This window comes from Carcharodon carcharias (assembly GCF_017639515.1).
Source record: "Carcharodon carcharias isolate sCarCar2 chromosome 29 unlocalized genomic scaffold, sCarCar2.pri SUPER_29_unloc_3, whole genome shotgun sequence".
Lineage (NCBI taxonomy): Eukaryota > Metazoa > Chordata > Chondrichthyes > Lamniformes > Lamnidae > Carcharodon > Carcharodon carcharias.
This window is the reverse complement of record NW_024470676.1, coordinates 1,662,325-1,689,952: the sequence shown is the minus strand read 5'-3', so window position 1 is coordinate 1,689,952 and position 27,628 is coordinate 1,662,325. Positions and strand designations below refer to the sequence as shown.

Below are 27,628 nucleotides of genomic sequence, written 5' to 3'. Positions count from 1 at the left end.
AAGTGTCTGGCACAGTTTTATAAAGGTCACCTCACTGCGTTCAGGTCTGTGGGCAGCTTAGGAAGGATATATTGTCCATGGAGGAGGTGCTGTACCGATTCACCAGAATGATCCCGGGGCTGAAAGGGTTCAATCCCAAGGACAGGTTGCACAGACCAGGCTTGTGTTCCCTCGAGTCTCGAAGATTAAGGGGTGATCTAATCGAGGGGTTCATGATGATTAAAGGCTTTGATACGGGCAATAGAGAGAACACAGCAGCTCATTGAACTTTGTCCAGCGCTGATGGGCTCGTGCTGCACTCACCACAACCGTTATTTGAACCCAGGCCCTCTTAGTTGCTGCAGGATCATTACGGTGACCAGCCGAATACAGGGCTGCTCTCCGCTTCTGGATCTCTTCCACCAAAACAGGAAGGTCCTATCAGGAGAGCACGGAGCAGCTGGACCCAGCCCTTCCCCAGCGTCCCCGCTGTGTGACATTCTATCAACGGAAAGGTAAGGTGAAAAGGGTCATGGTCCATTCAGATTACAAAGCTCCCGTTGACTTTTGTGTGCTTGTCCACACGAACCATTTTCACCGCATCACCAGTGATTACTGGGAAGGTTTGGTGGAGAGACCGGCTCTGCATGAATGCTCGGTGCCGGGCATGTTGTGGCTGTGACTCTGTGGGAACACGCGGTGCTCCGTCACCACCCACAGCCCTACCGGTTTCCTCCCTCTGACTCACGTTGTTATGTCGTGACAGTCAGCAGCTGCGAGGGACTTGGGCAAGGGTCAACAGTGTGGGCACCTGCTGATGGACGGGTGATAAGGGGGCAAATGGATGTGATAATGAGCCTGGCACTGTCCATCATTCGTCCACCCTCTGAGTCTTTGGTAGCTAACCATATGACTGCAGAATATCTGTACCAGCGAGTGGTGGTGGGACGATGCCAACTCCAAGTCTGTGTCTTGTGAATCCATCTCGTGTTTTCACTTGAGCCCACAAAAACCCACAGGAAACCCACAGAGAGACAGTCACTGGGAAAGACACTCACTCCTTGTGGCTTCACATTTTAACCATATCCTGTCTGAGTGTCTCAAATGTTAAACACACCAGCCATATTCAGGGAGGTTTCACTCTGTGAATCACTCACTCTCTCTGCCACCCCCCTCCCCCCCCCACACACACACACACACACACACACAGAGTGAGCATGAGTGTGTGCATCTACATGTGTGTATGTGTGTGTGTGTGAGTGGGATTCTAGCGTATATGTGTGTGTATGTGTTTGTGCATGTGTGTTTGTGTGTATGAGCGTGTGCCTGTGTGTGTTTCTGTTTGTGTGCGTCTTCGTGTGCGTTTGTGTGCAGTGTTTGTGTATGTTTATTTGTTTTGTGTGTGTGTGTGTGCAGGTGTGTGTTTGTGCCTCTGTGTGAGACTGTGTGTATCTGACAGCAGGTCAGGCAGAAATAGTCCAGAATGCGCTGTGGTTTTGTAGCATTGAAACAATGACATGAACTAAATGAGTGCTGCACCAAATAAAGACATGGAGTGACCACACCAAAAAACCACGTGACTTCCCCAGTTTCACATCTGCCTCAATCGCAGAAAAAGTGTGTTAACACTGACCCTCCTCCCAGAGCCATTTTACCTCTTGTCCGATGCAGTCAGGAAAGGAAGATCATCTCTCCTCCGATCCTGGTAAACTGAACATTTCCAGAATTAGATCAGCTCCCTGAAGTGTCTCCAGTTAGTCATTCATCTAACAGGATTGACTCTACAACCCTGGGGACTCATTCTCCTGTAAGTAAAACACTTGCTGTTCCTGTCAAATCTCTTCTGTATAGCATGATCTCTGGATGTCCCAGAGCACTTTACAACTGAGTTCACCCTTTTTTCGAAGTGTGGTTACTGTTGTAATATAGGAAACGCAGCAGCCAATTAGCGCACAGCAAGCTCCCACAAACAGCAATGTGATCATCTGTTTTTAGTGATTATGGTTGAGGGATAAATATTGGTCCCAGGACACCGGGGAGAACTCCCCCCTGCTCTTCCTCCAAATAGTGGCTGTGGGATCTTTCACACCCGCCCGAGAGGGCAGACGGGGGACTCGGTTTAGTGTCTAATATTGGACTAATCTCCAGGCGAGGTTGGCTGGATGGATTATTGACAAGGTCCATTCACCCTGTAAAGAGTTTCTCTGGTTTGAAATACCCAATCAAACATCGAGTTCTGTGTCTAAACCTTGTGTTGAAAAGACACCTTTCCAGCTATTCACCTGCCATTAGCTTGTTGAGTCTTCACACGCTCCGTCTGTCCGTGACCAACCCCTCTTAGCTCATCCTTTCCTTGTCGTACATCGAGCTGTTCATCCTGACGGGTTCCATCCTTCCCAGTAACACTCCATCTCCGACATCAAACTAACTCCCAACACCTTGATGAATTGTCTGGATTCCAGCGTCAGTTGGTTCTGTCTGAGGCTGTTTCTCTGATCGGGGACCGAGCTGTTCTGAACGGACATTGTGTTCAGCAGTTCTTATTGCCGATCAGGCTGTTCAACCAATGCTGCTGTTCACTGAGGTGACTCCGATTCTACATTCACACATTAATGATCTCATGTCCAGCAGCAAACATCTGAATGAAGCAAGGTTCAAGAAAAAACCCAGCTGCTTGATCCTACAGTTATCTGTTCAGGCATGGCCCCTTGTTCAAAATAACAAACATTATTTAAAAATAGTGATCACATGAGCCTGGTTAACAAGGAAATGAAACCATCAACAATTTGGAGTAAAGTGAAACGTACAGGACTAATCTATTTATATTGAGCTGATGATATAGAATTTTACACGAGGCATGTTTCTAATTTCAAACATCATCTGAATTACGGCAGTTCTGACAGTGCAGCACTCCCTCAGTACTGACCCTCCGACAGTGCAGCACTCCCTCAGTACTGACCCTATGACAGTGCAGCACTCCCTCAGTACTGACCCTCTGACAGTGCAGCACTCCCTCAGTACTGACCCTCCGACAGTGCAGCACTCCCTCAGTACTGACCCTCTGACAGTGCAGCACTCGCTCAGTACTGACCCTCTGACAGTGCAGCACTCCCTCAGTACTGACCCTCCGACAGTGCAGCACTCCCTCAGTACTGACCCTCCGACAGTGCAGCACTCCCTCAGTACTGACCCTCCGACAGTGCAGCACTCCCTCAGACTGACCCTCCGACAGTGCAGCACTCCCTCAGTACTGACTTTCTGATAGTGCTGTGCCCCCTCAGTACTGACCCTTTGGCAGTGCAGCACTCCCTCAATACCGACCCTCCGACAGTGCAGCACTCCCTCAGTACTGACCCTCCGACAGTGCAGCACTCCCTCAGACTGACCCTCCAATAGTGCAGCACTCCCTCAGTACTGACTTTCTGATAGTGCTGTGCCCCCTCAGTACTGACCCTCTGGCAGTGCAGCACTCCCTCAGTACTGACCCTCCGACAATTCTGACCTCCCTTCGCACTCCCTCACTGTGTGTCCAACTACGTTTTGAGCTGAAATCTTGAGCAGGTCTGAAAATCACAACCTTCCATGTCAGAGAGAGAGAGAGATAGAGTGTGGGAGAGAGAGCGAGAGACTGTGTGTGTGAGAGAGAGTGCATGAGAGAGTGTGTGAGAGAGAGAATGTGAGAGAGTGTGTGTAAGACAGTGTGCATGTGAGAGAGTGAGAGTGTGTGTATATTTGACAGAAGGAGCAACAGTGTGTGTGTGAGGGAGTGTGAGTGCGAGAGAACTTGTGTGTGTGTCTGTGCGAGAATGTGTTTGAAAGAGAGCGAGTGTGCATGTTTGAGAGAGTGTGTGAATGTTTGAGATTGAGTGTGCGTGCGTGAGTGTGTGTGTGTGTGTGTGAGAGTGTGTGTGAGAGTGTGTGTGTGTGAGAGTGTGTGTTTGACAGAGTGTGTGCATGTGTGAGAGAGAGTGTGTGTGAGAGAGAGTGTGTGTGTGAGAGAGTGTGTGTGAGAGAGTGTGTGTGTGTGTGAGAGTGAGAGTTTGTGTGTGAGAGAGTGTGTGTGTGAGAGTGAGAGTATGTGTGTATTTGGCAGAGGGAGCAACAGTCTGTGTGTGAGGGAGTGTGTGTGAGAGAGAGAGTGTGTGCATGTGGGAGAGAGAGTGTTTGTGAGAGAGAGTGTGTGTGTGAGAGAGTGTATGTGAGAGTGTGTGTGACAGTGTGTGTGTTTGATAGAGACTGTGTGCATGTGTGAGAGAGTGTGTGTTTGAGAGAGAGAGAGAGTGTGTGAGTGAGATTGTGTATGTGTTTGAGATAGAGAATGTCTGTGCGAGAGTGTGTGTTTGAGAGAGAGGGATTGTGTGTGTGAGAGAGTATGAGCGAAAGAGTGTGTGTGAGTGTCTGTACAAGAGTGTGTGTTTGAGAGAGAGAGAGAGTTTGTGTGAGTGAGTATGTATGTGTTTGAGATAGAGAATGTCTGTGCGAGAGTATGTGTTTGAGAGAGAGGGATTGTGTGTGTGAGAGAGTGTGTATGAGAGTGTGTCTGTGTGAGAGAGAGTGTCAGTGCGACAGTGTGTTTGGGAGAGGGAGCGAGAATGTGTGTTTGAGAGAGAGGGATTGTGTGTGTGAGAGAGTGTGTGTGAGCGAAAGAGTGTGTGTGAGAGAGTGTCTGTACGAGAGTGTGTGTTTGAGAATGTTTGTGAGAGAGAGAGAGTTTGTGTGAGTATGTATGTGTTTGAGATAGAGAATGTCTGTGCGAGAGTGTGTGTTTGAAAGAGAGATTGCGTGTGTGAGAGAGTGTGTATGAGAGTGTGTCTGTGTGAGAGAGAGTGTGTCAGCACGAGAGAGTGTGTGTTTGGGAGAGGGAGCGAGAATGTGTGCGTGTGAGAGAGAGATAGAGCAGAAGAGTGTGATAGAGAGAGATTGTGAGTGTTAGAGAGAGAATGTGTGTGTGTGTGTGTGACAGAGAGAGAGATAGAGCAGAAGAGTGCGATAGAGAGAGATTGTGAGTGTTAGAGAGAGAATGCGTGTGTGTGAGAGAGAGAGAGAGATAGAGCAGAAGAGTGTGATAGAGAGAGATTGTCAGTGTAAGAGAGAGAATGTGTGTGTGTGAGAGAGAGAGAGAGATAGAGCAGAAGAGTGCGATAGAGAGAGATTGTGAGTGTTAGAGAGAGAATGTGTGTGTGAGAGAGAGAGAGAGATAGTGCAGAAGAGTGTGAAAGAGATTGTGAGGGCTAAACTCACTGAGAGAAAAAGCTGTACACCCAGCATAGGGAGTGAGGGAACAATGAATTTTTGCCGTGTTTGGTGAATCGGTTTGTGATGTCCCTTCTCAATCTCTCCTTCTTTGTCTTGACATTAGTTTATTCCCTGGGGCTGTTTAATTCCCTGAAAGGTGCCATTTAAACACAAGTTGTTGTTGATTGAGGAAGAAACGCTGGGGGCAATTTCTGAAAAAGTCTCTGTCTTTATCATTTTCCATTTAGATGAGGAACTGAAGATGGGAGAGGTCGGTCTGATACTGATCTTCATCAGCTTGCTGCAAGGTACAAATTCATTACTGATCGGAACTCAGGGAATTGGATTCTTTCCTAGATTGAGGAAGTGAGCATTTAATTTTAGAGAACAGGGTTAGTGATCACACAGAGAGTGAGCGGATAGCGAGTCAGAGAACATAGCAAAAGAAAAAGCCTCATACGGACTCGAAACGTCAACTCCGTTTCTCTCTCCACAGATGCTGTCAGACCTGCTGAGTTTTTCCAGCATTTTCTGTTTTTGCATCAGAGAGCTTGTTTCAATAGTAGCGACAGTGCATTTATATAGCTCCTTTAATGCAGTAAAATGTCCTTATTGCTTCACAGGATTCCCCCACAAGGGGAAACATCCCCTCAGCATCCACCCTGTCAAACCCCCCACCACCTCAGAATCTTATATGTTTCAATAAGATCACCTCTCATTCTTCTAAACTCCAATGGATACAGGGCCCAACCTGCTCAACATTTCCTCATAAGACAAACCCCTTCATCCCAGGAATCAGCCCAGTGAACCTCCTCTGAACTGCCTCCAATGCAGAGTCTATTCCTCCCTAAGTAAGGAGACCAGAACTGTACACACTGCTCCTGATACAGTCTCACCAACGCCCTGTACAGTTGTAGCAAGACTTCCCTCCTTTTATACTCCATCCCTTTGCAATAAAGGCCAACATTCCACTTGCCTTCCTCATTCCGTGCTGTTCCTGAATGCTGACTTTCTGTGATTCATGTACAAGGACACCCAGATCCCTCTGTACCGCATTCTGTAGACTCTCTCCATTGAAGTAATATTCTGCTTTTTGATGTCCTGTCCCCTCCCTTTTTGCCTTTCAGGAGTGACGTCAGAGGGATGGTCTATGAAGGCGCTGCCTCGGAGGGCCATCAGCAGCTCTTGTGTGGTTATTCCGTGTAGCTTTGACTTTCCTTCCCACTCTTACACAGCACTGCACGGAGCTTGGTTTAAATATTGGTATAGATGGAAATATACCATCACATACACCAAAGATCCCAATTATGGGATGGCCACATTCGTGGGACGTGCTAAAATAATCGGCGACTTGGAAGGGAAGAATTGTTCGGTGAGGATTGACAGTCTCAGAGCTGAAGACAGTGATGTGTATTACTTTTACGTGGATGCGGAGGGCTACACAGATCACACTTTTACAGAACCAGTCCAACTCCAGGTTCTTGGTAAGTCCCAGTTCCTTTCACACTCAGTCTCTCAGAACAAGGGGGTCATGTTCTCATCTCAGAGCCAGGCAGTCATGAGTTCAATTCCTGCTCCAGGACATGTCAGAACAAAGTCCAGGATGCGATCAGGCACAGTACTGAAGGAGTGCCACACTGTCAGAGGGTCAGTAATGAAGGAGTGCTGCACTGTCAGAGGATCAGTACTGGGGGAGTGCTGCACTGTTGGAGCATCAGTACTGAGAGAGTGCTGCACTGTCAGAAGGTCAGTACTGAGGGATTGCTGCACTGTCATAGGGTCAGTACTGAGAGAGTGCCGCACTGTTGGAGGGTCAGTAGTGAGGGACTGCCGCACTGTCGGAGGGTCAGTACTGAGGGAGTGCTGCACTGTCACAGGGTCTGTAGTGAGAGAGTGCTGCGCTGTTGGAGGGTCAGTACTGAGGGAATGCTGGACTGTCAGAGGGTCAGTACTGAGGGAGTGCTGCACTGTTGGAGGATCAGTACTGAAGGAGTGCTGCAGCGTTGGAGGGGTCAGTGCTGAGTGAGTGCTGCACAGACTGAGGATCATTACTTGTGTCAAAAAGTTTTAGTTTAATTTTTGTTCCAACTTATGCAGCAACTGCACCACATCCCCATGTGTTAACTGGAGCATGTCAGCCTGGAGTTACATGGAATTCCAGAGCAGAATCTGCTATCACACATTGAAGCTGGCATCACTAAGTGTCCCTCAGTGATGATGTTTTCTGATGGAATGAAACTTGGCAAAGCAGTGGGTAGTGATAAGGAGAGATTGGGCATGAGAGGGGCAGGATCAGGGTGAGGTGGTCAGACACATGGCAGATGCAGTTCAGCGCAGTGACGTGTGAAGTGACGCACTTTGTCAGGATGAATACAGAAAGATATTGGACACGAACAATTTGGACAAGTGTTGGACAAGAGAGACCTGGGTGTCTCTCTGCACACATTCTGAAAGATTAAAGGGCAACTTGTTGAGGTGATTAAGAAAGCAAATGTCTTCCTCGTGTTTATAGACTGAGGAACCAAGTTAAAAGCAAAGAGGTCATGCTGGAACTTTATAAATCACTGGTTAGAACTCAGCTAGAATATTGTTCAGAACACTGGGCCCCCACACTTCAGGAAAAATGTAAGAGCTTTAGAAAGGGAGCCCAGGAGAAAAAAACAGTAAAACTGGGAAATAAGAGTACTGGTCCAAACTGGTCTTGTATAGCTTAATATAGAACACCAGTAAAACTGGGAAATAAGACTCCTGGTCCAAACTGGTCTTGTATAGCTTAATATAGAACACCAGTAAAACTGGGAAATAAGAGTACTGTTACAAACTGGTCTTGTATAGTTTAATATAGAACACCAGTAAAACTGGGAAATAAGACTCCTGGTCCAAACTGGTCTTGTATAGCTTAATATAGAACACCAGTAAAACTGGGAAATAAGAGTACTGGTCCAAACTGGCCTTGTATAGCTTAATATAGAACACCAGTAAAACTGGGAAATAAGAGTACTGGTCCAAACTGGTCTTGTATAGCTTAATATAGAACACCAGTAAAACTGGGAAATAAGACTCCTGGTCCAAACTGGTCTTGTATAGCTTAATATAGAACACCAGTAAAACTGGGAAATAAGAGTACTGGTCCAAACTGGCCTTGTATAGCTTAATATAGAACACCAGTAAAACTGGGAAATAAGAGTATTGCTCCAAACTGGTCTTGTGTAGCTTAATATAGAACACCAGTAAAACTGGGAAATAAGAGTACTGGTCCAAACTGGTCTTGTATAGTTTAATATAGAACACCAGTAAAACTGGGAAATAAGAGTCCTGGTCCAAACTGGTCTTGTATAGCTTAATATAGAACACCAGTAAAACTGGGAAATAAGAGTCCTGGTCTGAACTGTTTTTTTGCTTCTGGGTGAGGAGGAGAATGAGCAGAATGGGTCCAGGGATGAGAGATTTTACCTACAAGGTTGGGTTGGAGAAGCTGGGGTTGTTCTCCTTGGAGCAAAGGAGATTGAGGGGGGGGATCTGATCGAGGTGTACAAGATGATGACGGGTTTAGATAAGGTAGACAAAGAGAAGTTCTTGCCATTAGCTGATGGTACAAGGACTGGGGGACACAGATTGAAGGTTTTGGGCAGCGGGGAATGTGAGGAAGAACTTTTTTACACAGCGAGTGGTAATGAGCTGGAACTCGCTGCTACGAGGATGGTGGAAGTGGAGACGATGGGCGATTTCAAAATGAAATTGGACAGATACTTGAGGGAAATAAATTCGCAGGGATAGAGCGGGAGGAATGGCATTGCTCTGCAGAGAGACAGCATGGACTCGATGGGCTGAATGGCCTCCTTCTGTGTTCTGAGTGTCTGTGACCCTATTGAAAAATCATAGGACAAATCAATCTCTCTTCTACTTGTCTGTTAACATCTGGAACTTTCTATTACAGATGTTCCAGATAAGCCAGTTATTGTGCTCCTGAAGGATTTACAGGAGGGGACTCCTGCACATATCATCTGTAAATGCCTCTACACCTGCCCTGATAACCACCCCAATCTAACCTGGAGTGAATTGCTGACTTCCTCGGTCAGCAACATCACAGAGAACGGTGACGAGGTTTCTGCGGTACTGACCTTTAACCCTTCGTTCAAGCATCACGGACGAACTCTCCGCTGTACGTGTGACTACCCTCAAACCAGCCATCGCATGGTCAACTCAGTTAATCTGAGCGTAAAGTGTAAGTATTGGTTAGAACATCCTGCTTGTGATGGAGGGGGTGTCAGTCTCCTATTAAATGAGGCATTGGAGAAGGTGCAAGTGGGATTGACAAGGACGATCCCAGAACTGAGAGGTTATAACTAACAGGAAAGACTGAACAAGCTGGGATTCTTTTCTCTAGAACAGAGAAGGCTGAGGGGGTGACCTGATTGAGGTCTTTAAAATGATGAAAGTGTTTCGATAGGGTAGATGTAGAGAAGATGTTTCCACTTGTCGGAGTGAGGCCAGAACTAGGATCCATCGATATAAGATCACCACTAATAAACCCAATGGGGAATTCAGGAGAAACTTCTTTACCCAGAGAGTGGTGAGAATGTGGAACTCGCTCCCACAGCGAGTGGTCGAGGTGAATAGTATCGATGTATTTAAGGGGTGAGCTGGATAAACATATGAGGGCGAAAGCAAGAAAAGGTTATGGGGATGGGGTGAGATATCCATTCGTAGACTCGCTGTAATTCTGTGTAACATCATCTACTGGTGAGGAATAGAGTGCAGTTTGTACAGGTGCTAGTGTTGGAGCTGTATCCAGTCCATGATTCAAAACAGATCCTATCCCAATCTGGATGTTAAACCTCATCAGTTCACTCTTATTTTCATTCTTTTTTGGGATGTAGCCATTACTGGCTGGGCCCAGCATTTATCACCCATTCCTAATCGTCCCTTAGGAAGGTGGTGGTGAGCTAACTTCTTGGACTGCTGCACAGCAAATACTGAAGGTACACCAAAAATGCTTCCTGGAGAGCGTTCTAGGATGTTGACCCAGCAACAATGAAGTAACAGTGAAATCGTTCCAAGTCAGGCTGGCGTGTGGCTTGGAGGGGAACTTACAGGTGGTGATGTTCCCATGTATCTGCTGCCCTTGTCCTTATAGGTTTCAGAGATAATGAGTTTGGAAGGTGCTGTTCAAGGAGCCTTGGTATGCTATTGCAGTGCATCTTGTAGATGGTACACATTGCTGCCACTGTGCTTTCATGGTGGAGGGACTGAATGTTGAAGATGGTGGGTGGGATGCCATTCAAGTGGGCTGCTTTGTCCTGGATGGTGTTGAGCTTCTTGAGTGTTGTTGGAGCCACACTCATCTAGGCAAGTGGAGAGTGTTCCATCACACTCCTGACTTATCCTCAGTGTTTAATGTGTTGATAATTTTGTATTTGAAAGATTCTCCTCGCAAGACATCTGTCAGGATGACACTAGAAAAAGGAAAGATGATTTCTCTAAGTTGTTCCAGTGATGGGAATCCAGCAGTCCACAATTTCACCTGGTTTAAGATCTCCCAAGGCAAGGTGACGAATCTGGAGCTTGCTGGTCAAACTATTACAGTTCCTTATGGATTTGATGAGGAAATCTCCTACTACTGTGAAGCAACAAGTATCCTGGGCAGTTCCCAGTCTCTGCCCATTAGAATTCCCACTGAATGTGAGTACTTTTTTTATTCATTCATGGGATGGAGGTGTCACTGGCTAGACCAACAATTATAGCCCATCCCAAATTTCCCTGGAACTGAGTGGCTTGCTGGGCCATTACAGAGGTCATTGAAAAGTCAACCACATTGCTGTGGGTCTGGAGCCACATGTAGGCCAGACCAGGTAAGGACAGCAGATTTCGCTCCCTAAAGGACATTAGTGACCCAAATGGTGTTTTAACGACAATCGGCAATGTTTTCATGGTTTTCGTTAGACTTTCAATTCCAGATTCTCATTGAATTGGTTGGCAAGTGGACATTTGACCACTTTGGCCACAATTTGTCCACAATTGTCTGTTTGCCAGCTAATCAGCACCCTCTTCTCATGCAGTATCAATTGTTGTTCCCTTTGAGATTTGGTATCCTTGCAATTCTGCCCTGATGAGTGAAAGATGAAAAGCTTTGACAGAATGTCTCCTTTCACACCAATGCTCAGGTTCTGTGCAGCCAAGTGACTGTAAACATCGTCTTCTGTAAATCAGAATCCTGAATACTCTCTTAAATGACTAACACATCATTCCTGGTACATGAATCGTAGAACGTTAGTATGCAGGTGCAGCAAGTGGTTAGGAAGGCTAACCTGGAATGTTGGAGTTTATTGCAGAGCTTGAGTGTAATAGTAGGGACTTATCATATTCTACAACTGTACAGGCTCTTGGCAAGATTGCAATAAAAATACTGTGTACAGTCTTGGCTTCTGACATAGAAAAGATGGGCCGAATGTGCAGCTGAAGGCTACCTGTTATACTGTGTAACATTATCTGCTGGTGAGGAATACAATGCAGTTTGTACATGTGCTAGTGTTGGAGCTGTATCCAGTCCATGATTATATAAAGAGACTATTCAAATCTAGACTTTAAACCTCATGAGTTTGCCCATATTTAATTCATTCACAGGATGTGGGAGCTGCTGATATGGGCAACATTTATTGTCCATCCCTAATTACCCCTTGTCCTGACCTGCTACAGTCCATGTGCTGTACGTATACCCACAGTACTGTTAGGGAGGGAGTTCCAGAACTTTGACCCAGCAATAGTGAAGGAATTGCAATAGATTTCCAAGTCAAGATGGTGAGAGGCTTGGTGGGGAACTTGCAGGTGGCGTTGTTTACATTTTTCTCCTGCCCTTGTTCTTCTAGGTGTTAGGGTTTGGAAGGTGCTGTTAAAGAGCCTTGGTGAGCTGTTGCAGTGCATCTTGTAGACGGTACACACTGCTGCCACTGTGCACTCATGGTGGAGGGAGTGAATGTTGAAGATGGTGGGTGGGATGCCGTTCAAGTGGGCTGCTTTGTCCTGGATGGTGTCGAGTTTCTTGAGTGTTGTTGGAGCTGCACTCATCCAGGCAAGTGGAGAGTGTTCCATCACACTCCTGACTTTAGCACAGTGTTTAATGTGTTGATTATTTTGTATTTGAAAGATTCTCCTCATAACACATCTGTCAGGATGACACTGGAAAAAGGAAAGATGATTTCTCTAAGTTGTTCCAGTGACGGGAATCCAGCAGTCCACAATTTCACCTGGTTTAAGACCTCCCGAGGCAAGGTGACAAATCTGGCGCTCGCTGGTCAAACTATTACAGTTCCTTATGGATTTGATGAGGAAATCTCCTACTACTGTGAAGCAACAAGTATCCTGGGCAGTTCCCAGTCTCTGCCCATAAGAATTCCCACTAAATGTGAGTACTTTTTTTATTCCTTCATGGGATGAAGATCTCACTGGCTAGACCAACATTTATTGCCCATCCCAAATTACCCTTGAACTGGGCTTTCTGGGCCATTTCAGAGGTCATTGAAGAGTCAACTACATCTCTGTGGGTCTGGAGTCACATGTAGGCCAGACCAGGTAAGGATGGCAGATTTCCCTCCCTGAAGGACATTAGTGACTGAGATGGGTTTTTAATGACAATCGGCAATGTTTTCATGGGCATTGTTAGGCTTCCAATTCCAGATTCTCATTGAATTGGTTGGCAAGTGGACATTTGACCACTTTGGCCACAATTTGTCCATAATTATCTGCTTGCCAGCCAATCAGCACATTCTCCTCATGCAGTATAAATTGTTGTTCCCTTTGAGATTTGGTATTCTTGCAATTCTGTCCTGATGAGTGAAAGATGAAAAGCTTTGACGGAATGTCTCCTTTCTCACCAATGCTATGGTTTTGTTCTGCCAAGTGACAATAAATATTGTCTTCTGTAAATCAGAATCCTGAATACCTTCTCAAATCACTAACACATCGTACCTGCTGCAGCAAGTGCTTAGGAAGACAAATGAAGCATCAGTGTTTATTGCAAGGGAGCTTGGGTGTAAAAGTAGGGATGTATACAATACTGCAACTGTACAGGCTCTTGGTGAGACTGCATCAGCAGTACTATGTACAGTCTTGGCTTCTGACATAGAAAAGATGGGCGGAGGGTGCAGCTGAAAGCTACCTGTAATTCTGCGTAACATAAACTGCTGGTGAGGAATATAGTGCAGTTTGTACATCTGCTAATGTTGGAGCTTTATCCAGTCCACGATTATATAAAGAGTCTATTCCTATTTAGATTTTGAATCTCATGCGCTTGCTCATATTTAATTCATTCACTGGATGCAGGTGTTGCTGATCTCGGCAACATTTAGTGCCCGTCCCTAATTACCCATTGAGCCGTTGTCTTGAACGGCTGCAGTCCATGTCCTGTAGGTACACAGACACTGTTTTTAGGGAGGGAGTTCCAGGATTTTGACACAGCAACAGTGAAGGAATAGCAATAGATTTCCAAGTCAGGATGGTGAGTGACTTGGTGTGGATCTTGCAGGTGGCGATGCTCCCATCTTATTGCTGTCCTTGTCCTTCTAGATGTTAGAGGTTGGAAGGTGCTGTTCAAGGAGCCTTGGTGTGCTGTTGCAGTGCATCTTTTAGATGGTACACAATGCTGCCACTGTGCACTCATGGTGCAGGGAGTGAATGTTGAAGATGATGGGTAGGGTGCCGCTCAAGTGGGCTGCTTTGTCCTGGATGGTGTCGAGCTTCTTGAGTGTTGTTGGAGCTGCACTCATCCAGGCAAATGAAGAGTATTCCATCACACTCCTGACGAGCTCAGTGATTAATGTGTTGATAATTTTGTATTTGAAAGATTCTGCTCAAAACACATCTGTCAGAATGACACTGGCGAAAGAAAAGACGATATCTCTAAGTTGTTCCAGTGACGGGAATCCAGCAGTCCACAATTTCACCTGGTTTAAGATCTCCCATGGAAAGGTGACGGATCTGGCGCTCGCTGGTCAAACTATTACGGTTCCTTATGGATTTGAAGAGGAAATCTCCTACTACTGTGAAGCGACAAGTATCCTAGGCAGTTCCCAATCTCTGCCCATTAGAATTCCCACAGAATGTAAGTACATTTTTTATTCTTCATGGGATGGAGATGACACTGGCTAGACCAACATTTATTGCCCATTCCAAATTACCCTTGAACTGAATGGCTTACTGGCCATTTCGGAGGGTATTCGTGAATCAACCACATTGCTGTGAGTCTGGAGTCACATGTAGGCCAGACCAGGAAAGAACGGCAGATTTCGCTCCCTAAAGGACATTAGTGACCCAGACAGGGTTTTAACGACAATCGGCAATGTTTTCATGGTCTTCGTTAGACTTTCAATTCCAGATTCTCATTGAATTGGTTGGCAAGTGGACATTTGACACTTGGGCCACAATTTGCCCACAATTATCTGCTTGCCAGCCAATCAGCACACTCTTCTCATGCAGTATAAATTGTTGTTCCTCTTGAGATTTGGTATTCTTACAATTCTGTCCTGATGAGTGAAAGATGAAAACCTTTTACAGAATGTATCCTTTCTCACCAACGCTCAAGTTTAGTACTGCCAAGTGACTATAAATATATTCTTCTGTAAATCAGAATCTTGAATGCTCTCCCAATTTACCAACAATCATTCCTGGTACATGAATCATAGAAAGTTAGTATGCAGGTGCAGCAAGTTGTTAGGAAGGCAAATGGAACGTTGTTGTTTTTTGCAAGGGACCTCGAGTGTAAAAATAGGGACACACGTTACAACTGCACAGACTCTTGGTGAGACTGCATCAGGAGTACTGTGTGCAGTCTTGGCTTCTGACATAGAAAAGATGGGCCGAATGCGCAGTTGTAGATTAGCTGTAATTCTGTGTAACATTATCTGCAGGTGAGGAATACAGTGCAGTTTGTATGTGTGCTAGTGTTGGAGCTGTATCCAGTCCATGATTATATAAAAAAACCAATCAAATTTAGATTTTAAACCTCATAAGTTTCCCCAAATTTAATTCATTTGATGATATGGGCAACATTTATTGCCCCTCCCTAATTACCCCTTGAGCCGTTGTCTTCAACTGCAGCAGTCCGTGTGCTGTAGGTAAACCCACAGCACTGTTCGGCAGGGAGTCCAGGATTTTGTCCCAGCGACAGTGTAGGAATGGCAATAGATTTCCAAGTCAGGATGGTGTGACTTGGAGGGGAACTAGCAGGTGGTGGTGTTCCCATGAGTCTTCTGTCCCTGTCCTTCTAGATGTTAGAGGTCACAAGCTTGGAAGGTTCTGTTAAAGGAGCCTTGGTGAACAAGTGCATCTTGTGGAGGGTACACACTGATGCCACTGTGTGTCAGCGCTGGAGGGAGTGAATGATGAAGATGATGGGTGGGATGCCACTCAAGTGGGCTGCTTTGCCCTGGATGGTGTCGAGCTTCTTGAGTGTTGTTGGAGCTGCACTCTTCCAGGCAAGTGGAGAGTGTTCCATCACACTCCTGACTTCAGCTCAGTGTTTAATGTGTTGATAATTTTGTATTTGAAAGATTCTCCTCGCAATACATCTATCAGGATGACACTGGAAAAAGGAAAGATGATTTCTCTAAGTTGTTCCAGTGACGGAAATCCCGCAGTCCACAATTTCACCTGGTTTAAGATCTCCCAAGGCAAGGTGACGAATCTGGCACTCGCTGGTCAATCTATTACAGTTCCTTATGGATTTGATGAAGAAATCTCCTACTACTGTGAAGCAACAAGTATCCTGGGCAGTTCCCAATCTCTGCCCATTAGAATTCACACTGAATGTGAGTAATTTTTTTATTCGTTCATGGGATGAAGGTCTCACTGGCTAGACCAACATTTATTGCCCATCCCAAATTACCCTGGCACAGAGTGGCTTGCTGGGCCATTTCAGAGGGTATTCAAGAGTCAACCACTTTGCTGTGGGTCTGGAGTCACATGTAGGCCAGACCAGGTAAGGACAGCAGATTTCCCTCCCTAAAGGACATTGGTGACCAAGATGGTTTTTAACGACAATCGGCAATGTTTTCATGGTCATCGTTAGACTTTCAATTCCAGATTCTAATTGTTTGGCAAGTCGACATTTGACACTCGGGCCACAATTTTCCACAATTATCTGTTGCCAGCTAATCAGCACCCTCTTCTCATGCAGTATAAATTGTTGTTCCTTTTGAGATTTGGCATTCTTGCAATTCTGTCCTGAGGAGTGAAAGATGAAAAGCTTTGACAGAATGTCTCCTTTCTCACCAACGCTCAAGCTTTGTGGTGTCAAGCAGCTGTAAATATCTTCTTTTGTAAATCAGAGTCCTGAATACCTTCTTAAATGACTAACACGTCAATCCTGGTACATGAATAATAGAAAGTTAGTATGCAGGTGCAGCAAGTGGTTAGGAAGGCAAGTGGAATGTTGGTGTTTATTGTAAGGGAGCTTGAGTGTAAAAGCAGGGACACATGTAACAACTGTACAGGCTGTTGGTGAGACTGCATCAGGTGTACTGTGTACAGTCTTGGCTTCTGACATAGAAAAGATCGGCAAATGCGCAGCAGTAGATACCTGTAATTCTGTGTAACATTATCTGCAGGTGAGGAATACAGTGCAGTTTGTATGTGTGCTAGTGTTGGAGCTGCATCCAGTCCATGATTATATAAAGAGAGTATTCAAATCTAGATCTTAAACCTCATGAGTTTGCCCACATTTAATTCATTTTCTGATATTGGCAACATTTAGTGCCCATCCCTAATTACCCCTTGAGCCTGAACTGTTGCAGCTCATGTGCTGTAGGTATACCCACAATGCTGTTAGGGAGGGATTTCCAGGATTTTGACTCACAACACTGAAGGACTGGTGATAGTTTTTCAAATCAGGATGGTAACTGGCTTGGAGGGTAACTTGCAGGTGGGAGGTGTTCCATTTATCTGCTGCCCTTGTCCTTCTAGATGTTAGAGGTCACGGGTTTGGAAGGTGCTGTCGTAGGAGCCTTGGTGAGTTGTTGCAGTGCATCTTGTAGACGGTACACACGCTGCCACTGTGCATTCATGGTGGAGGGAGTGAATGTTGAAGATGGTGGGTGGGGTGCCGATCAAGCGGGCTGCTTTGTCCTGCATGGTGTTGAGCTTCCTGAGTGTTGTTGGAGCTGCACTCATCTCAGCAACTAGTGAGAATTCCATCACACTCCTGACTTTAGCTCAGTGGTTAATGTGTTGATAATTTTGGATTTGAAAGATTATCCTCACAACATGTCTGTCAGGATGACACTGGAAAAAGGAAATATGATTTCTCTAAGTTGTTCCAGTGACGGGAATCCAGCAGTCCACAATTTCACCTGGTTTAAGATCTCCCAAGCCAAGGTGACAAATCTGGCGCTCGCTGGTCAAACTATTATGGTTCCTTATGGATTTGAAGAAGAAATCTCCTACTACTGTGAAGCAACAAGTATCATGGGCAGTTCCCAGTCTCTGCCCATTAGAATTCCCACTGAATGTGAGTAATTTTTTTATTCGTTCATGGGATGGAGGTGCCACTGGCTAGACCAACATTTATTGCCCATCCCAAATTACCCTTGAACTGAGTGGCTAACTGGGCCATTTCGGAGGGAATTGAAGTGTCAACCACATCACTCTGGGTCTGGAGTCACATGTTGGCTAGATCCGGTAAGGACGGCAGATTTCCCTCCCTGAAGGACATTAGTGAACCAAATGGGTTTTTAATGACAATCGGCAATGTTTTCGTGGTCATTGTTAGAATTTTAATTCCAGATTCTAATTGAATTGTTTGACAAGAGGACATTTGACAATTTGGCCACAATTTGTCCACAATTATCTGCTTAACAGCCAATCAGCACACTCTTCTCATGCAGTATAAATTGTTGTTCCTTTTGAGATTTGGTATTCTTGCTTTTCTGTCCTGATGAGTGAAAGATGAAAAGCTTTGACAGAATGTCTCCTGTCTCACCAATGCTCAAGTTTAGTACTGCCAAGTGATTATAAATATCTTCTTCTGTAAATCGGAATCCTGAGTGCTTTCCCAATTGACTAACACATCATTCCTGGTACATGAATCATAGGAAGTTAGTATGCAGGTGCAGCAAGTGGTTAGGAAGGCAAATGGGACATAGGTGTTTATTGCAAGGGAGCTTGAGTGTAAAAGTAGGGACACATGTAACAACTGTACAGGCTCTTGACGAGACTGCAGCAGGAGTATTGTGTACAGTCTTGGCTTATGACATAGAAAAGATGGGTCGAATGCACAGTTGTAGATTAGCTGTAATTCTGTGTAACATTATCTGCAGGTGAGGAATACAGTGCAGTTTCTACGTGTGCTAGTGTTGGAGCTGTATCCAGTCCACGATTATATGAAGAAATCTAGATTTTAAACCTCATGAGTTTGCCCATATTTAATTCATTTGATGATATGGGCAACATTTATGGCCCATCCCTAATTACCCCTTGAGCCGTTGTCTTCAGTGCTGCAGTCCATGTGCAGTAGGTACACCCACTATTAGAGTGTGAGGTCCAAGATTTTGACCCAGTGATAGTGTAGGAATGGCAATAGATTTCCAAGTCGGGATGATGAATGACTTGGAGAGGAACTTACAGTTGGTGGTGTTCCCATGAGTATTCTTTCCTTGTCCTTCTAGATGTTAGAGATCACAAGCTTGGAAGTGCTGTTAAAGGAGCCTTGGTGAGCAGTTGCAGTGCATTTTGTAGAGGGTCCACACTGATGCCACTGTGCGTCGGCGGTGGAGGGAGTGAATGATGAAGATGATGGGTGGGATGCCAGTCAAGTGGGCTGCTTTGTCCTGGATGGTGTCGAGCTTCTTGAGTGTTGTGGGAGCTGCACTCTTCCAGGCAAATGGAGAGTATTCCATCACACTCCTGACTTTAGCTCAGTGAATAATTTGTTGTTAATTTTGTATTTGAAAGATTCTCCTCACAATACGTCTGTCAGGCTGACACTGGAAAAAGGAAAGATGATTTCTCTAAGTTGTTTCAGTGACGGGGATCCAGCAGTCCACAATTTCACCTGGTTTAAGATCACCCAAGGAAAGATGATGAATCTGGCGCTCGCTGGTCAAACTATTACAGTTCCTTATGGATTCGATGAGGAAATCTCCTACTACTGTGAAGCAACAAGTATTCTGGGCAGTTCCCAGTCTCTGCCCATTAGAATTCCCACTGAATGTGAGTAATTTTTTTATTCGTTCATGGGATGGAGGTGCCACTGGCTAGACCAACATTTATTGCCCATCCCAAATTACCCTGGAACAGAATGGCTTGCTGGCCATTTCAGAGGGTATTGATAAGTTAACCACATAGCTGTGGGTCTGGAGTCATATGTAGGCCAGACCAGGTAAGGATGGCAGATTTCCCTCCCTAAAGGACATTAGTGACCCAGATGGGGTTTTAATGACAATCGGCAATGCTTTCATGGTCTTCGTTAGACTTTCAATTCCAGATTCTCATTGAATTGGTTGGCAAGTGGACATTCGACCACTTTGGCCACAATTTGTCCACAATTATCTGCTTGCCAGCTAATCAGCACCCTCTTCTCATGCAGTATCAATTGTTGTTCCCTTTAAGATTTGGTATTCTTGCAATTCTGTCCTGATGAGTGAAAGATGAAAAGCTTTGATAGAATGTCTCCTTTCACACCAATGCTAAGGTTCTGTGCTGCCAAGTGACTGTAAACATCGTCTTCTGTAAATCAGAATGCTGAATACTCTCTCAAATAACTAACAAATTATTCCTGGTACATGAATCATACAAAGTTAGTATGCGGTTTGGAAAGCAAATGGAATTTTGGTGTTATGGCAAACAAACCTGAGTGTAAAAGTAGAGACATATACTATACTACAACTGTACAGGGTCTTGGTGAGACTGCATCAGGAATACTGTGTACAGTCTTGTCTTCTGACATAGAAAGGATGGGCCAAATGTGCAGCTGAAAGCTAGCTGTAATTCTGTATAACATTATCTGCAGGTGAGGAATACAGTGCAGTTTTTATGTGTGCTAGTGCTGGAGCTGTATCCAGTCCATGATTACATAAAGAGACTATTCAAATCTAGAGTTTAAACCTCATGAGTTTGCTCATTTTTGATTCATTCACGGGATGTGAGACCTGCTGATATGGGTAATATTTATTGCCCATCCCTAATTACCCCTTGTCCTGAACTGCTGCAGTCCATGTGCTGTACGTATACCCACAGTGCTGTTAGGGAGGGAGTTCCAGGATTTTGACCCAGCGATAGTGAAGGAACGGCCGCTATCTTTCCAAGTCAGGATGGTGAGAGGTTTGTTGGGGAACTTGCAAGTGGTGTTGTTCCCATTTTTCTGCTGCCCTTGTTCTTCTTAGGGTTTGGAAGCTGCTGTTCAAGGAGCCTTGGTGAGTTTTTGCAGTGCATCTTGTAGATGGTACACAATGCTGCCCATGTGCGTTCATGGTGGAGGGAGTGAATGTTGAAGATGGTGGGTGGGATGCCATTCAAGTGGGCTGATTTGCCCTGGATTGTGTCGAGCTTCTTGAGTGTTGTTGGAGCTGCACTCTTCCAGGCAAGTGGAGAGTATTCCATCACACTCCTGACTTTAACTCAGTGGTTAAAGTGTTGATAATTTTGTATTTGAAAGATTCTCCTCACAACACGTCTGTCAGGATGACACTGGAAAAAGGAAAGATGATTTCTCTAAGTTGTTTCAGTGATGGGAATCCAGAAGTCCATAATTTCACCTGGTTTAAGATCTCCCAAGGCAAGGTGACAAATCTGGCGCTCGCTGGTCAAACTATTACGGTTCCTGATGGATTTGAAGAGGAAAACTCCTACTACTGTGAAGCAACAAGTATCCTGGGCAGTTCCCAGTCTCTGCCCATTAGAATTCCCACTGAATGTGAGTAATTTTTTTATTCTTCAGGGGATGGAGATGTCACTGGCTAGACCAACATTTATTGCCCATCCCAAATTACACTTGAACTGAATGGCTTGCTGGGCACTTCAGAGGGTATTCATGAGTGAACCTCATTGCTGTGGGTCTGGAGTCACATGTAGGCCAGACCAGGTAAGGACGGCAGATTTCCCTCCCTAAAGGACATTAGTGACCAAGATGGTTTTTAAGGACAATCGGCAATGTTTTCATGATCATCGTTAGACTTTCAATTCCAGATTCTCATTGAATTGGTTGGCAAGTCGACATTTGACACTTTATCCACAATTTGTCCACAATTATCTGTTGCCAGCTAATCAGCACCCTCTTCTCATGCAGTATAAATTGTTGTTCCCTTTGAGATTTGGTATTTTGTAATTCTGTCCTGATGAGTGAAAGATGAAAAGCTTTGACAGAATGTCTCCTTTCTCACCAATGCTCAGGTTCTGTGCTGCCAAGTGACTATAAACATCGTCTTCTGTAAATCAGAGTCCTGAATACTCTCTCAAATGACTAACACATCATTTCTGGTACATGAATCGTAGAAAGTTAGTATGCAGGTGCAGCAAGTGGTTAGGAAGGCAAGTGGAAAGTTGGTGTTTATTGTAAGGGAGCTTGAGTGTAAAAGTAGGGACACATGTAACAACTGTACAGGCTGTTGGTGAGACTGCATCAGGAGTACTGTGTACAGTCTTGGCTTCTGACATAGAAAAGATCGGCAAATGCGCAGCTGTAGACTACCTGTAATTCTATGTAACATTATCTGCAGGTGAGGAATACAGTGCAGTTTGTATGTGTGCTAGTGTTGGAGCTGCATCCAGTCCATGATTATATAAAGAGAGTATTCAAATCTAGATCTTAAACCTCATGAGTTTGCCCACATTTAATTCATTTTCTGATATTGGCAACATTTAGTGCCCATCCCTAATTACCCCTTGAGCCTGAACTGTTTCAGCTCATGTGCTGTAGGTGTACCCACAATGCTGTTAGGGAGGGATTTCCAGGATTTTGACTCAGCGACACTGAAAGACTGGTGATAGATTTTCAAATCAGGATGGTGACTGGCTTGGAGGGTAACTTGCAGGTGGAGGTGTTCCCATTTATCTGCTGCCCTTGTCCTTCTAGATGTTAGAGGTCAAGGGTTTAGAAGGTGCTGTTCAAGGTGCCTTGGTGAGTTGTTGCAGTGCATCTTGTACATGGTACACAGTGCTGCAACTGTGCATTCATGGTGGAGGGAGTGAATGTTGAAGATGGGATGCCACTCAAGTCGGCTGCTTAGCCTGGATGGTGTTGAACTTCCTGAGTGTTATTGGAGCTGTACTCATCCAGGCAACTGGAGAGAATTCCATCACACTCCTGACTTTAGCTCAGTGGTTAATGTGTTGATAATTTTGTATTTGAAAGATTCTCCTCACAACATGTCTGTCAGGATGACACTGGAGAAAGGAAAGATGATTTCTCTAAGTTGTTCCAGTGACGGGAATCCAGCAGTCCACAATTTCACCTGGTTTAAGATCTCCCAAGGCAAGGTGACGAATCTGGCGCTCGCTGTTCAAACTATTACGGTTCCTTATGGATTTGAAGAGGAAATCTCCTACTACTGTGAAGCAACAAGTATCCTGGGCAGTTCCCAGTCTCTGCCGATTAGAATTCCCACTGAATGTGAGTAATTTTTTTTATTTGTTGATGGGATGGAGGTCTCACTGGCTAGACCAACATTTATTGCCCATCCTAAATTACCCTTTAACTGAGTGGCTTGCTGTGCAATTTCGGAGGGTATTGAAGTGTCAACCACATCACTCTGGGTCTGGAGTCACATGTTGGCTAGACCCGGTAAGGACGGCAGATTTCCCTCCCTGAAGGACATTAGTGAACCAAATGTATTTTAACAACAATCGGCAATGTTTTCGTGGTCAGTTAGTATTTTAATTGCAGATTCTAATTGAATTGTTTGACAAGTGGACACTTGACACTTTGGCCACAATTTGCCCACAATTATCTGCTTGCCAGCCAATTAGCACACACTCCTCATGCAGTATCAATTGTTGTTCCTTTTGAGATTTGGCATTCTTGCAATTCTCTTCTGATGAGTGAAAGATGAAAAGCTTTTACAGAACGTCTCCTTTTACAGCAATGCTCAAGTTTAGTACTGCCAAGTGACTATAAATATCTTCTTCTGTAAATCAGAATCCTGAATACTCTCTCAAATGACCAACACATCACTCCTGATACATGAATCATAGAAAGTTAGTATGCAGGTGCAGCAAGTGGTTAGGAAGGCAAATGGAACGCTGGTGTTTATTGCAAGGGAGCTCGAGTGTAAAAGTAGGGACGTATGTAACAACTGTACAGGCTCTTGGTGAGACTGCATCAGGTGTACTGTGTACAGTCTTGGCTTCTGACATAGAAAAGATGGGTCTGAATGTGCAGCTGTAGACTACCTGTAATTCTGTGTAACATTATCTGCAGGTGAGAATACAGTGCAGTTTGTATTTGTTATATTGTTGGAGTTGTATTCAGTCCATGATTATATAAAGAGACTATTCAAATCTAGATTTTAAACTTAATGAGTTTCCCCATATTTAATACATTTGATGATATGGGCAACATTTATGGCCCATCTCTAATTACCCCTTGAGCCGTTGTCTTCAACTGCTGCAGTCCATGTGCAGTAGATACACCCACAGTGCTGTTAGGCAGTGAAATCCAGGATTTTGACCCAGTGAAAGTGTAGGAATGGCCATAGATTTCCAAGTCAGGATGGTGAATGACTTGGAGGGGAACTTGCAGGTGGTGGTGTTCCCATGAGTCTTCTGTCCTTGTCCTTCTAGATGTTAGAGGTCACAGGCTTAGAAGCTGCTGTTAAAGTAGCCTTGGTGAGCAGTTGCAATGCATCTTGTAGATGGTACACACTACTGCCACTGTGCATTGGCGGTAGAGGGAGCGAATGTTGAAGATGGTGGGTGGATGCCGTTCAAGTGGGCTGCTTTGTCCTGGATGGTGTCGAGCCTCTTGAGTTTTGTTGGAGCTGCACTCATCCAGGCAAGTGTAGAGTGTTCCATCAGACTCCTGACATTAGCTCAGTGTTTAATGTGTTGATAATTTTGTATTTCAAAGATTCTCCTCGCAATACATCTATCAGGATGACACTAGAAAAAGGAAAGATGATTTCTCTAAGTTGTTCCAGTGACGGGAATCCAACAGTCCACAATTTCACCTGGTTTAAGATCTCCCAAGGCAAGGTGACGAATCTGGCACTCGCTGGTCAAACTATTACAGTTCCTTATGGATTTGATGAGGAAATCTCCTACTACTGTGAAGCAACAAGTATCCTGGGCAGTTCCCAATCTCTGCCCATTAGAATTCACACTGAATGTGAGTAATTTTTTTATTCGTTCATGGGATGAAGGTCTCACTGGCTAGACCAACATTTATTGCCCATCCCAAATTACCCTGGAACAGAATGGCTTGCTGGGCCATTTCAGAGGGTATTGAAGAGTCAACCACATCGCTGTGAGTCTGGAGCCACATGTAGGCCAGACCAGGTAAGGACGGCAGATTTCCCTCCCTAAAGGACATTAGTGAACCAGATGGGTTTTTAACAACAACCGGCAATGTTTTCATGGTCATCGTTAGACTTTCAATTCCAGATCCTAATTGAATTGGTTGGCAAGTGGACATTTGACACTTTGGCAAAAATTTGTCCACAATTATCTGCTTCCAAGGCAATCAGCACACTCTACTCATGCAGTATCAATTGTTATTCCTTTTGAGATTTGGTATTCTTGCAATTCTGTTCTGATGAGTGAAAGATGAAAAGCTTTTAGAGAATGTCTCCTTTTACACCAATGCTTAAGTTTAGTACTGCCAAGTGACTATAAATAACTTCTTCTGTAAATCAGAATCTTGAATACTCTCTCAAATGACTAACACATCATTCCTGGTACATGAATCAGAGAAAGTTAGTATGCAGGTGCAGCAAGTGGTTAGGAAGGCAAATGGAACGTTGGTGTTTATTGCAAGCAAGCTTGAGTGTAAAAGTAGGGACACATGTAACAACTGTACAGGCTCTTGGTGAGACTGCATCAGGAGTACTGTGTACAGTCTTGGCTTCTGACATAGAAAAGATGGGGCTGAATATGCAGCTGTAGACTACCTGTAATTCTGTGTAACATTATCTGCAGGTGATGAATACAGTGCAGTTTGTACTTGTGCTAGTGTTGGAGCTGTATCCAGTCCATGATTATATAAAGAGACTATTCAAATCTAGATTTTAAACCTCATGGGTTTGCCCATATTTAACTCATTTGCTGATATGGGCAACATTTATTGCCCATCCCTAATTTCCTCTTGAGCCATTGTCTTGAACTGCTGCAGTTCATGTGCAGTAGGCACAACCACAGCACTGTTAGGCAGTGAGTTCCAGGATTTTGACCCAGTGACAGTGTAAGAATGGCAATAGATTTCCAAGTCAGGATGGTGAATGACTTGGAGGGGAACTTGCAGGTGGTGGTGTTCCCATGAGTCTTCTGTCCTTGTCCTTCTAGATGTTAGAGGTCACAGGCTTGGAAGCTGCTGTTAAAGGAGCCTTGGTGAGCAGTTGCAGTGCATCTTGTAGATGGTACACATTGCTGCCACTGTGCATCGGCGGTGGAGGGAATGAATGTTGAAGATGGTGGACGGATGCCGTTCAAGTGGGCTGCTTTGTCCTGGATGGTGTCGAGCTTCTTGATTTTTGTTGGAGCCGCGCTCATCCAGGCAAGTGGAGAGTGTTCCATCACACTCCTGACTTATCCGCAGTGTTTAGTGTGTTGATAATTTTGGATTTGAAAGATTCTCCTCATAACACATCTGTCAGGATGACACTGGAAAAAGGAAAGATGATTTCTCTAAGTTGTTCCAGTGATGGGAATCCAACAGTCCACAATTTCACCTGGTTTAAGATCTCCCAAGGCAAGGTGACGAATCTGGCACTCGCTGGTCAAACTATTACAGTTCCTTATGGATTTGATGAGGAAATCTCCTACTACTGTGAAGCAACAAGTATCCTGGGCAGTTCCCAATCTCTGCCCATTAGAATTCACACTGAATGTGAGTAATTTTTTTATTCGTTCATGGGATGAAGGTCTCACTGGCTAGACCAACATTTATTGCCCATCCCAAATTACCCTGGAACAGAATGGCTTGCTGGGCCATTTCAGAGGGTATTGAAGAGTCAACCACATCGCTGTGAGTCTGGAGCCACATGTAGGCCAGACCAGGTAAGGACGGCAGATTTCCCTCCCTGAAGGACATTAGTGAACCAGATGGGTTTTTAACGACAACCGGCAATGTTTTCATGGTCATCGTTAGACTTTCAATTCCAGATCCTAATTGAATTGGTTGGCAAGTGGACATTTGACACTTTGGCAAAAATTTGTCCACAATTATCTGCTTCCAAGGCAATCAGCACACTCTACTCATGCAGTATCAATTGTTATTCCTTTTGAGATTTGGTATTCTTGCAATTCTGTTCTGATGAGTGAAAGATGAAAAGCTTTTAGAGAATGTCTCCTTTTACACCAATGCTTAAGTTTAGTACTGCCAAGTGACTATAAATATCTTCTTCTGTAAATCAGAATCTTGAATACTCTCTCAAATGACTAACACATCATTCCTGGTACATGAATCAGAGAAAGTTAGTATGCAGGTGCAGCAAGTGGTTAGGAAGGCAAATGGAACGTTGGTGTTTATTGCAAGCAAGCTTGAGTGTAAAAGTAGGGACACATGTAACAACTGTACAGGCTCTTGGTGAGACTGCATCAGGAGTACTGTGTACAGTCTTGGCTTCTGACATAGAAAAGATGGGGCTGAATATGCAGCTGTAGACTACCTGTAATTCTGTGTAACATTATCTGCAGGTGATGAATACAGTGCAGTTTGTACTTGTGCTAGTGTTGGAGCTGTATCCAGTCCATGATTATATAAAGAGACTATTCAAATCTAGATTTTAAACCTCATGGGTTTGCCCATATTTAACTCATTTGCTGATATGGGCAACATTTATTGCCCATCCCTAATTTCCTCTTGAGCCATTGTCTTGAACTGCTGCAGTTCATGTGCAGTAGGCACAACCACAGCACTGTTAGGCAGTGAGTTCCAGGATTTTGACCCAGTGACAGTGTAAGAATGGCAATAGATTTCCAAGTCAGGATGGTGAATGACTTGGAGGGGAACTTACAGGTGGTGGTGTTCCCATGAGTCTTCTGTCCTTGTCCTTCTAGATGTTAGAGGTCACAGGCTTGGAAGCTGCTGTTAAAGGAGCCTTGGTGAGCAGTTGCAGTGCATCTTGTAGATGGTACACACTGCTGCCACTGTGCATCGGCGGTGGAGGGAGTGAATGTTGAAGATGGTGGATGGATGCCGTTCAAGTGGGCTGCTTTGTCCTGGATGGTGTCGAGCTTCTTGATTTTTGTTGGAGCCGCGCTCATCCAGGCAAGT

The 27,628-nt window shown here is 44.7% G+C and overlaps 1 protein-coding gene across 9 annotated transcripts in view; it reads left to right on the top strand.

The window, feature by feature from the left end:
• Positions 1–1,590: 1,590 nt before the first annotated feature.
• The window catches only part of LOC121274085 (Schwann cell myelin protein-like), a 36,045-nt gene continuing 10,007 nt past the window's right edge, over positions 1,591–27,628 (top strand). For 2 of the 9 annotated variants that reach the window (XM_041181233.1, XM_041181230.1), the window contains exons 1-12: positions 1,592–1,786; positions 5,463–5,522; positions 6,342–6,698; positions 9,152–9,439; positions 10,639–10,896; positions 12,359–12,616; positions 14,054–14,311; positions 15,759–16,016; positions 19,156–19,413; positions 20,858–21,115; positions 22,553–22,810; positions 24,266–24,523. In XM_041181233.1, the coding sequence (XP_041037167.1) occupies positions 5,477–5,522; positions 6,342–6,698; positions 9,152–9,439; positions 10,639–10,896; positions 12,359–12,616; positions 14,054–14,311; positions 15,759–16,016; positions 19,156–19,413; positions 20,858–21,115; positions 22,553–22,810; positions 24,266–24,523 (2,755 nt within the window). In that variant the 5' untranslated portion in view covers positions 1,592–1,786; positions 5,463–5,476. Of the gene's footprint in view, positions 1,787–5,462; positions 5,523–6,341; positions 6,699–9,151; positions 9,440–10,638; positions 10,897–12,358; positions 12,617–14,053; positions 14,312–15,758; positions 16,017–19,155; positions 19,414–20,857; positions 21,116–22,552; positions 22,811–24,265; positions 24,524–27,628 lie in introns of all 9 variants that reach the window. The other 7 variants (XM_041181234.1, XM_041181235.1, XM_041181231.1 and 4 more) reach the window with 7 other exon arrangements.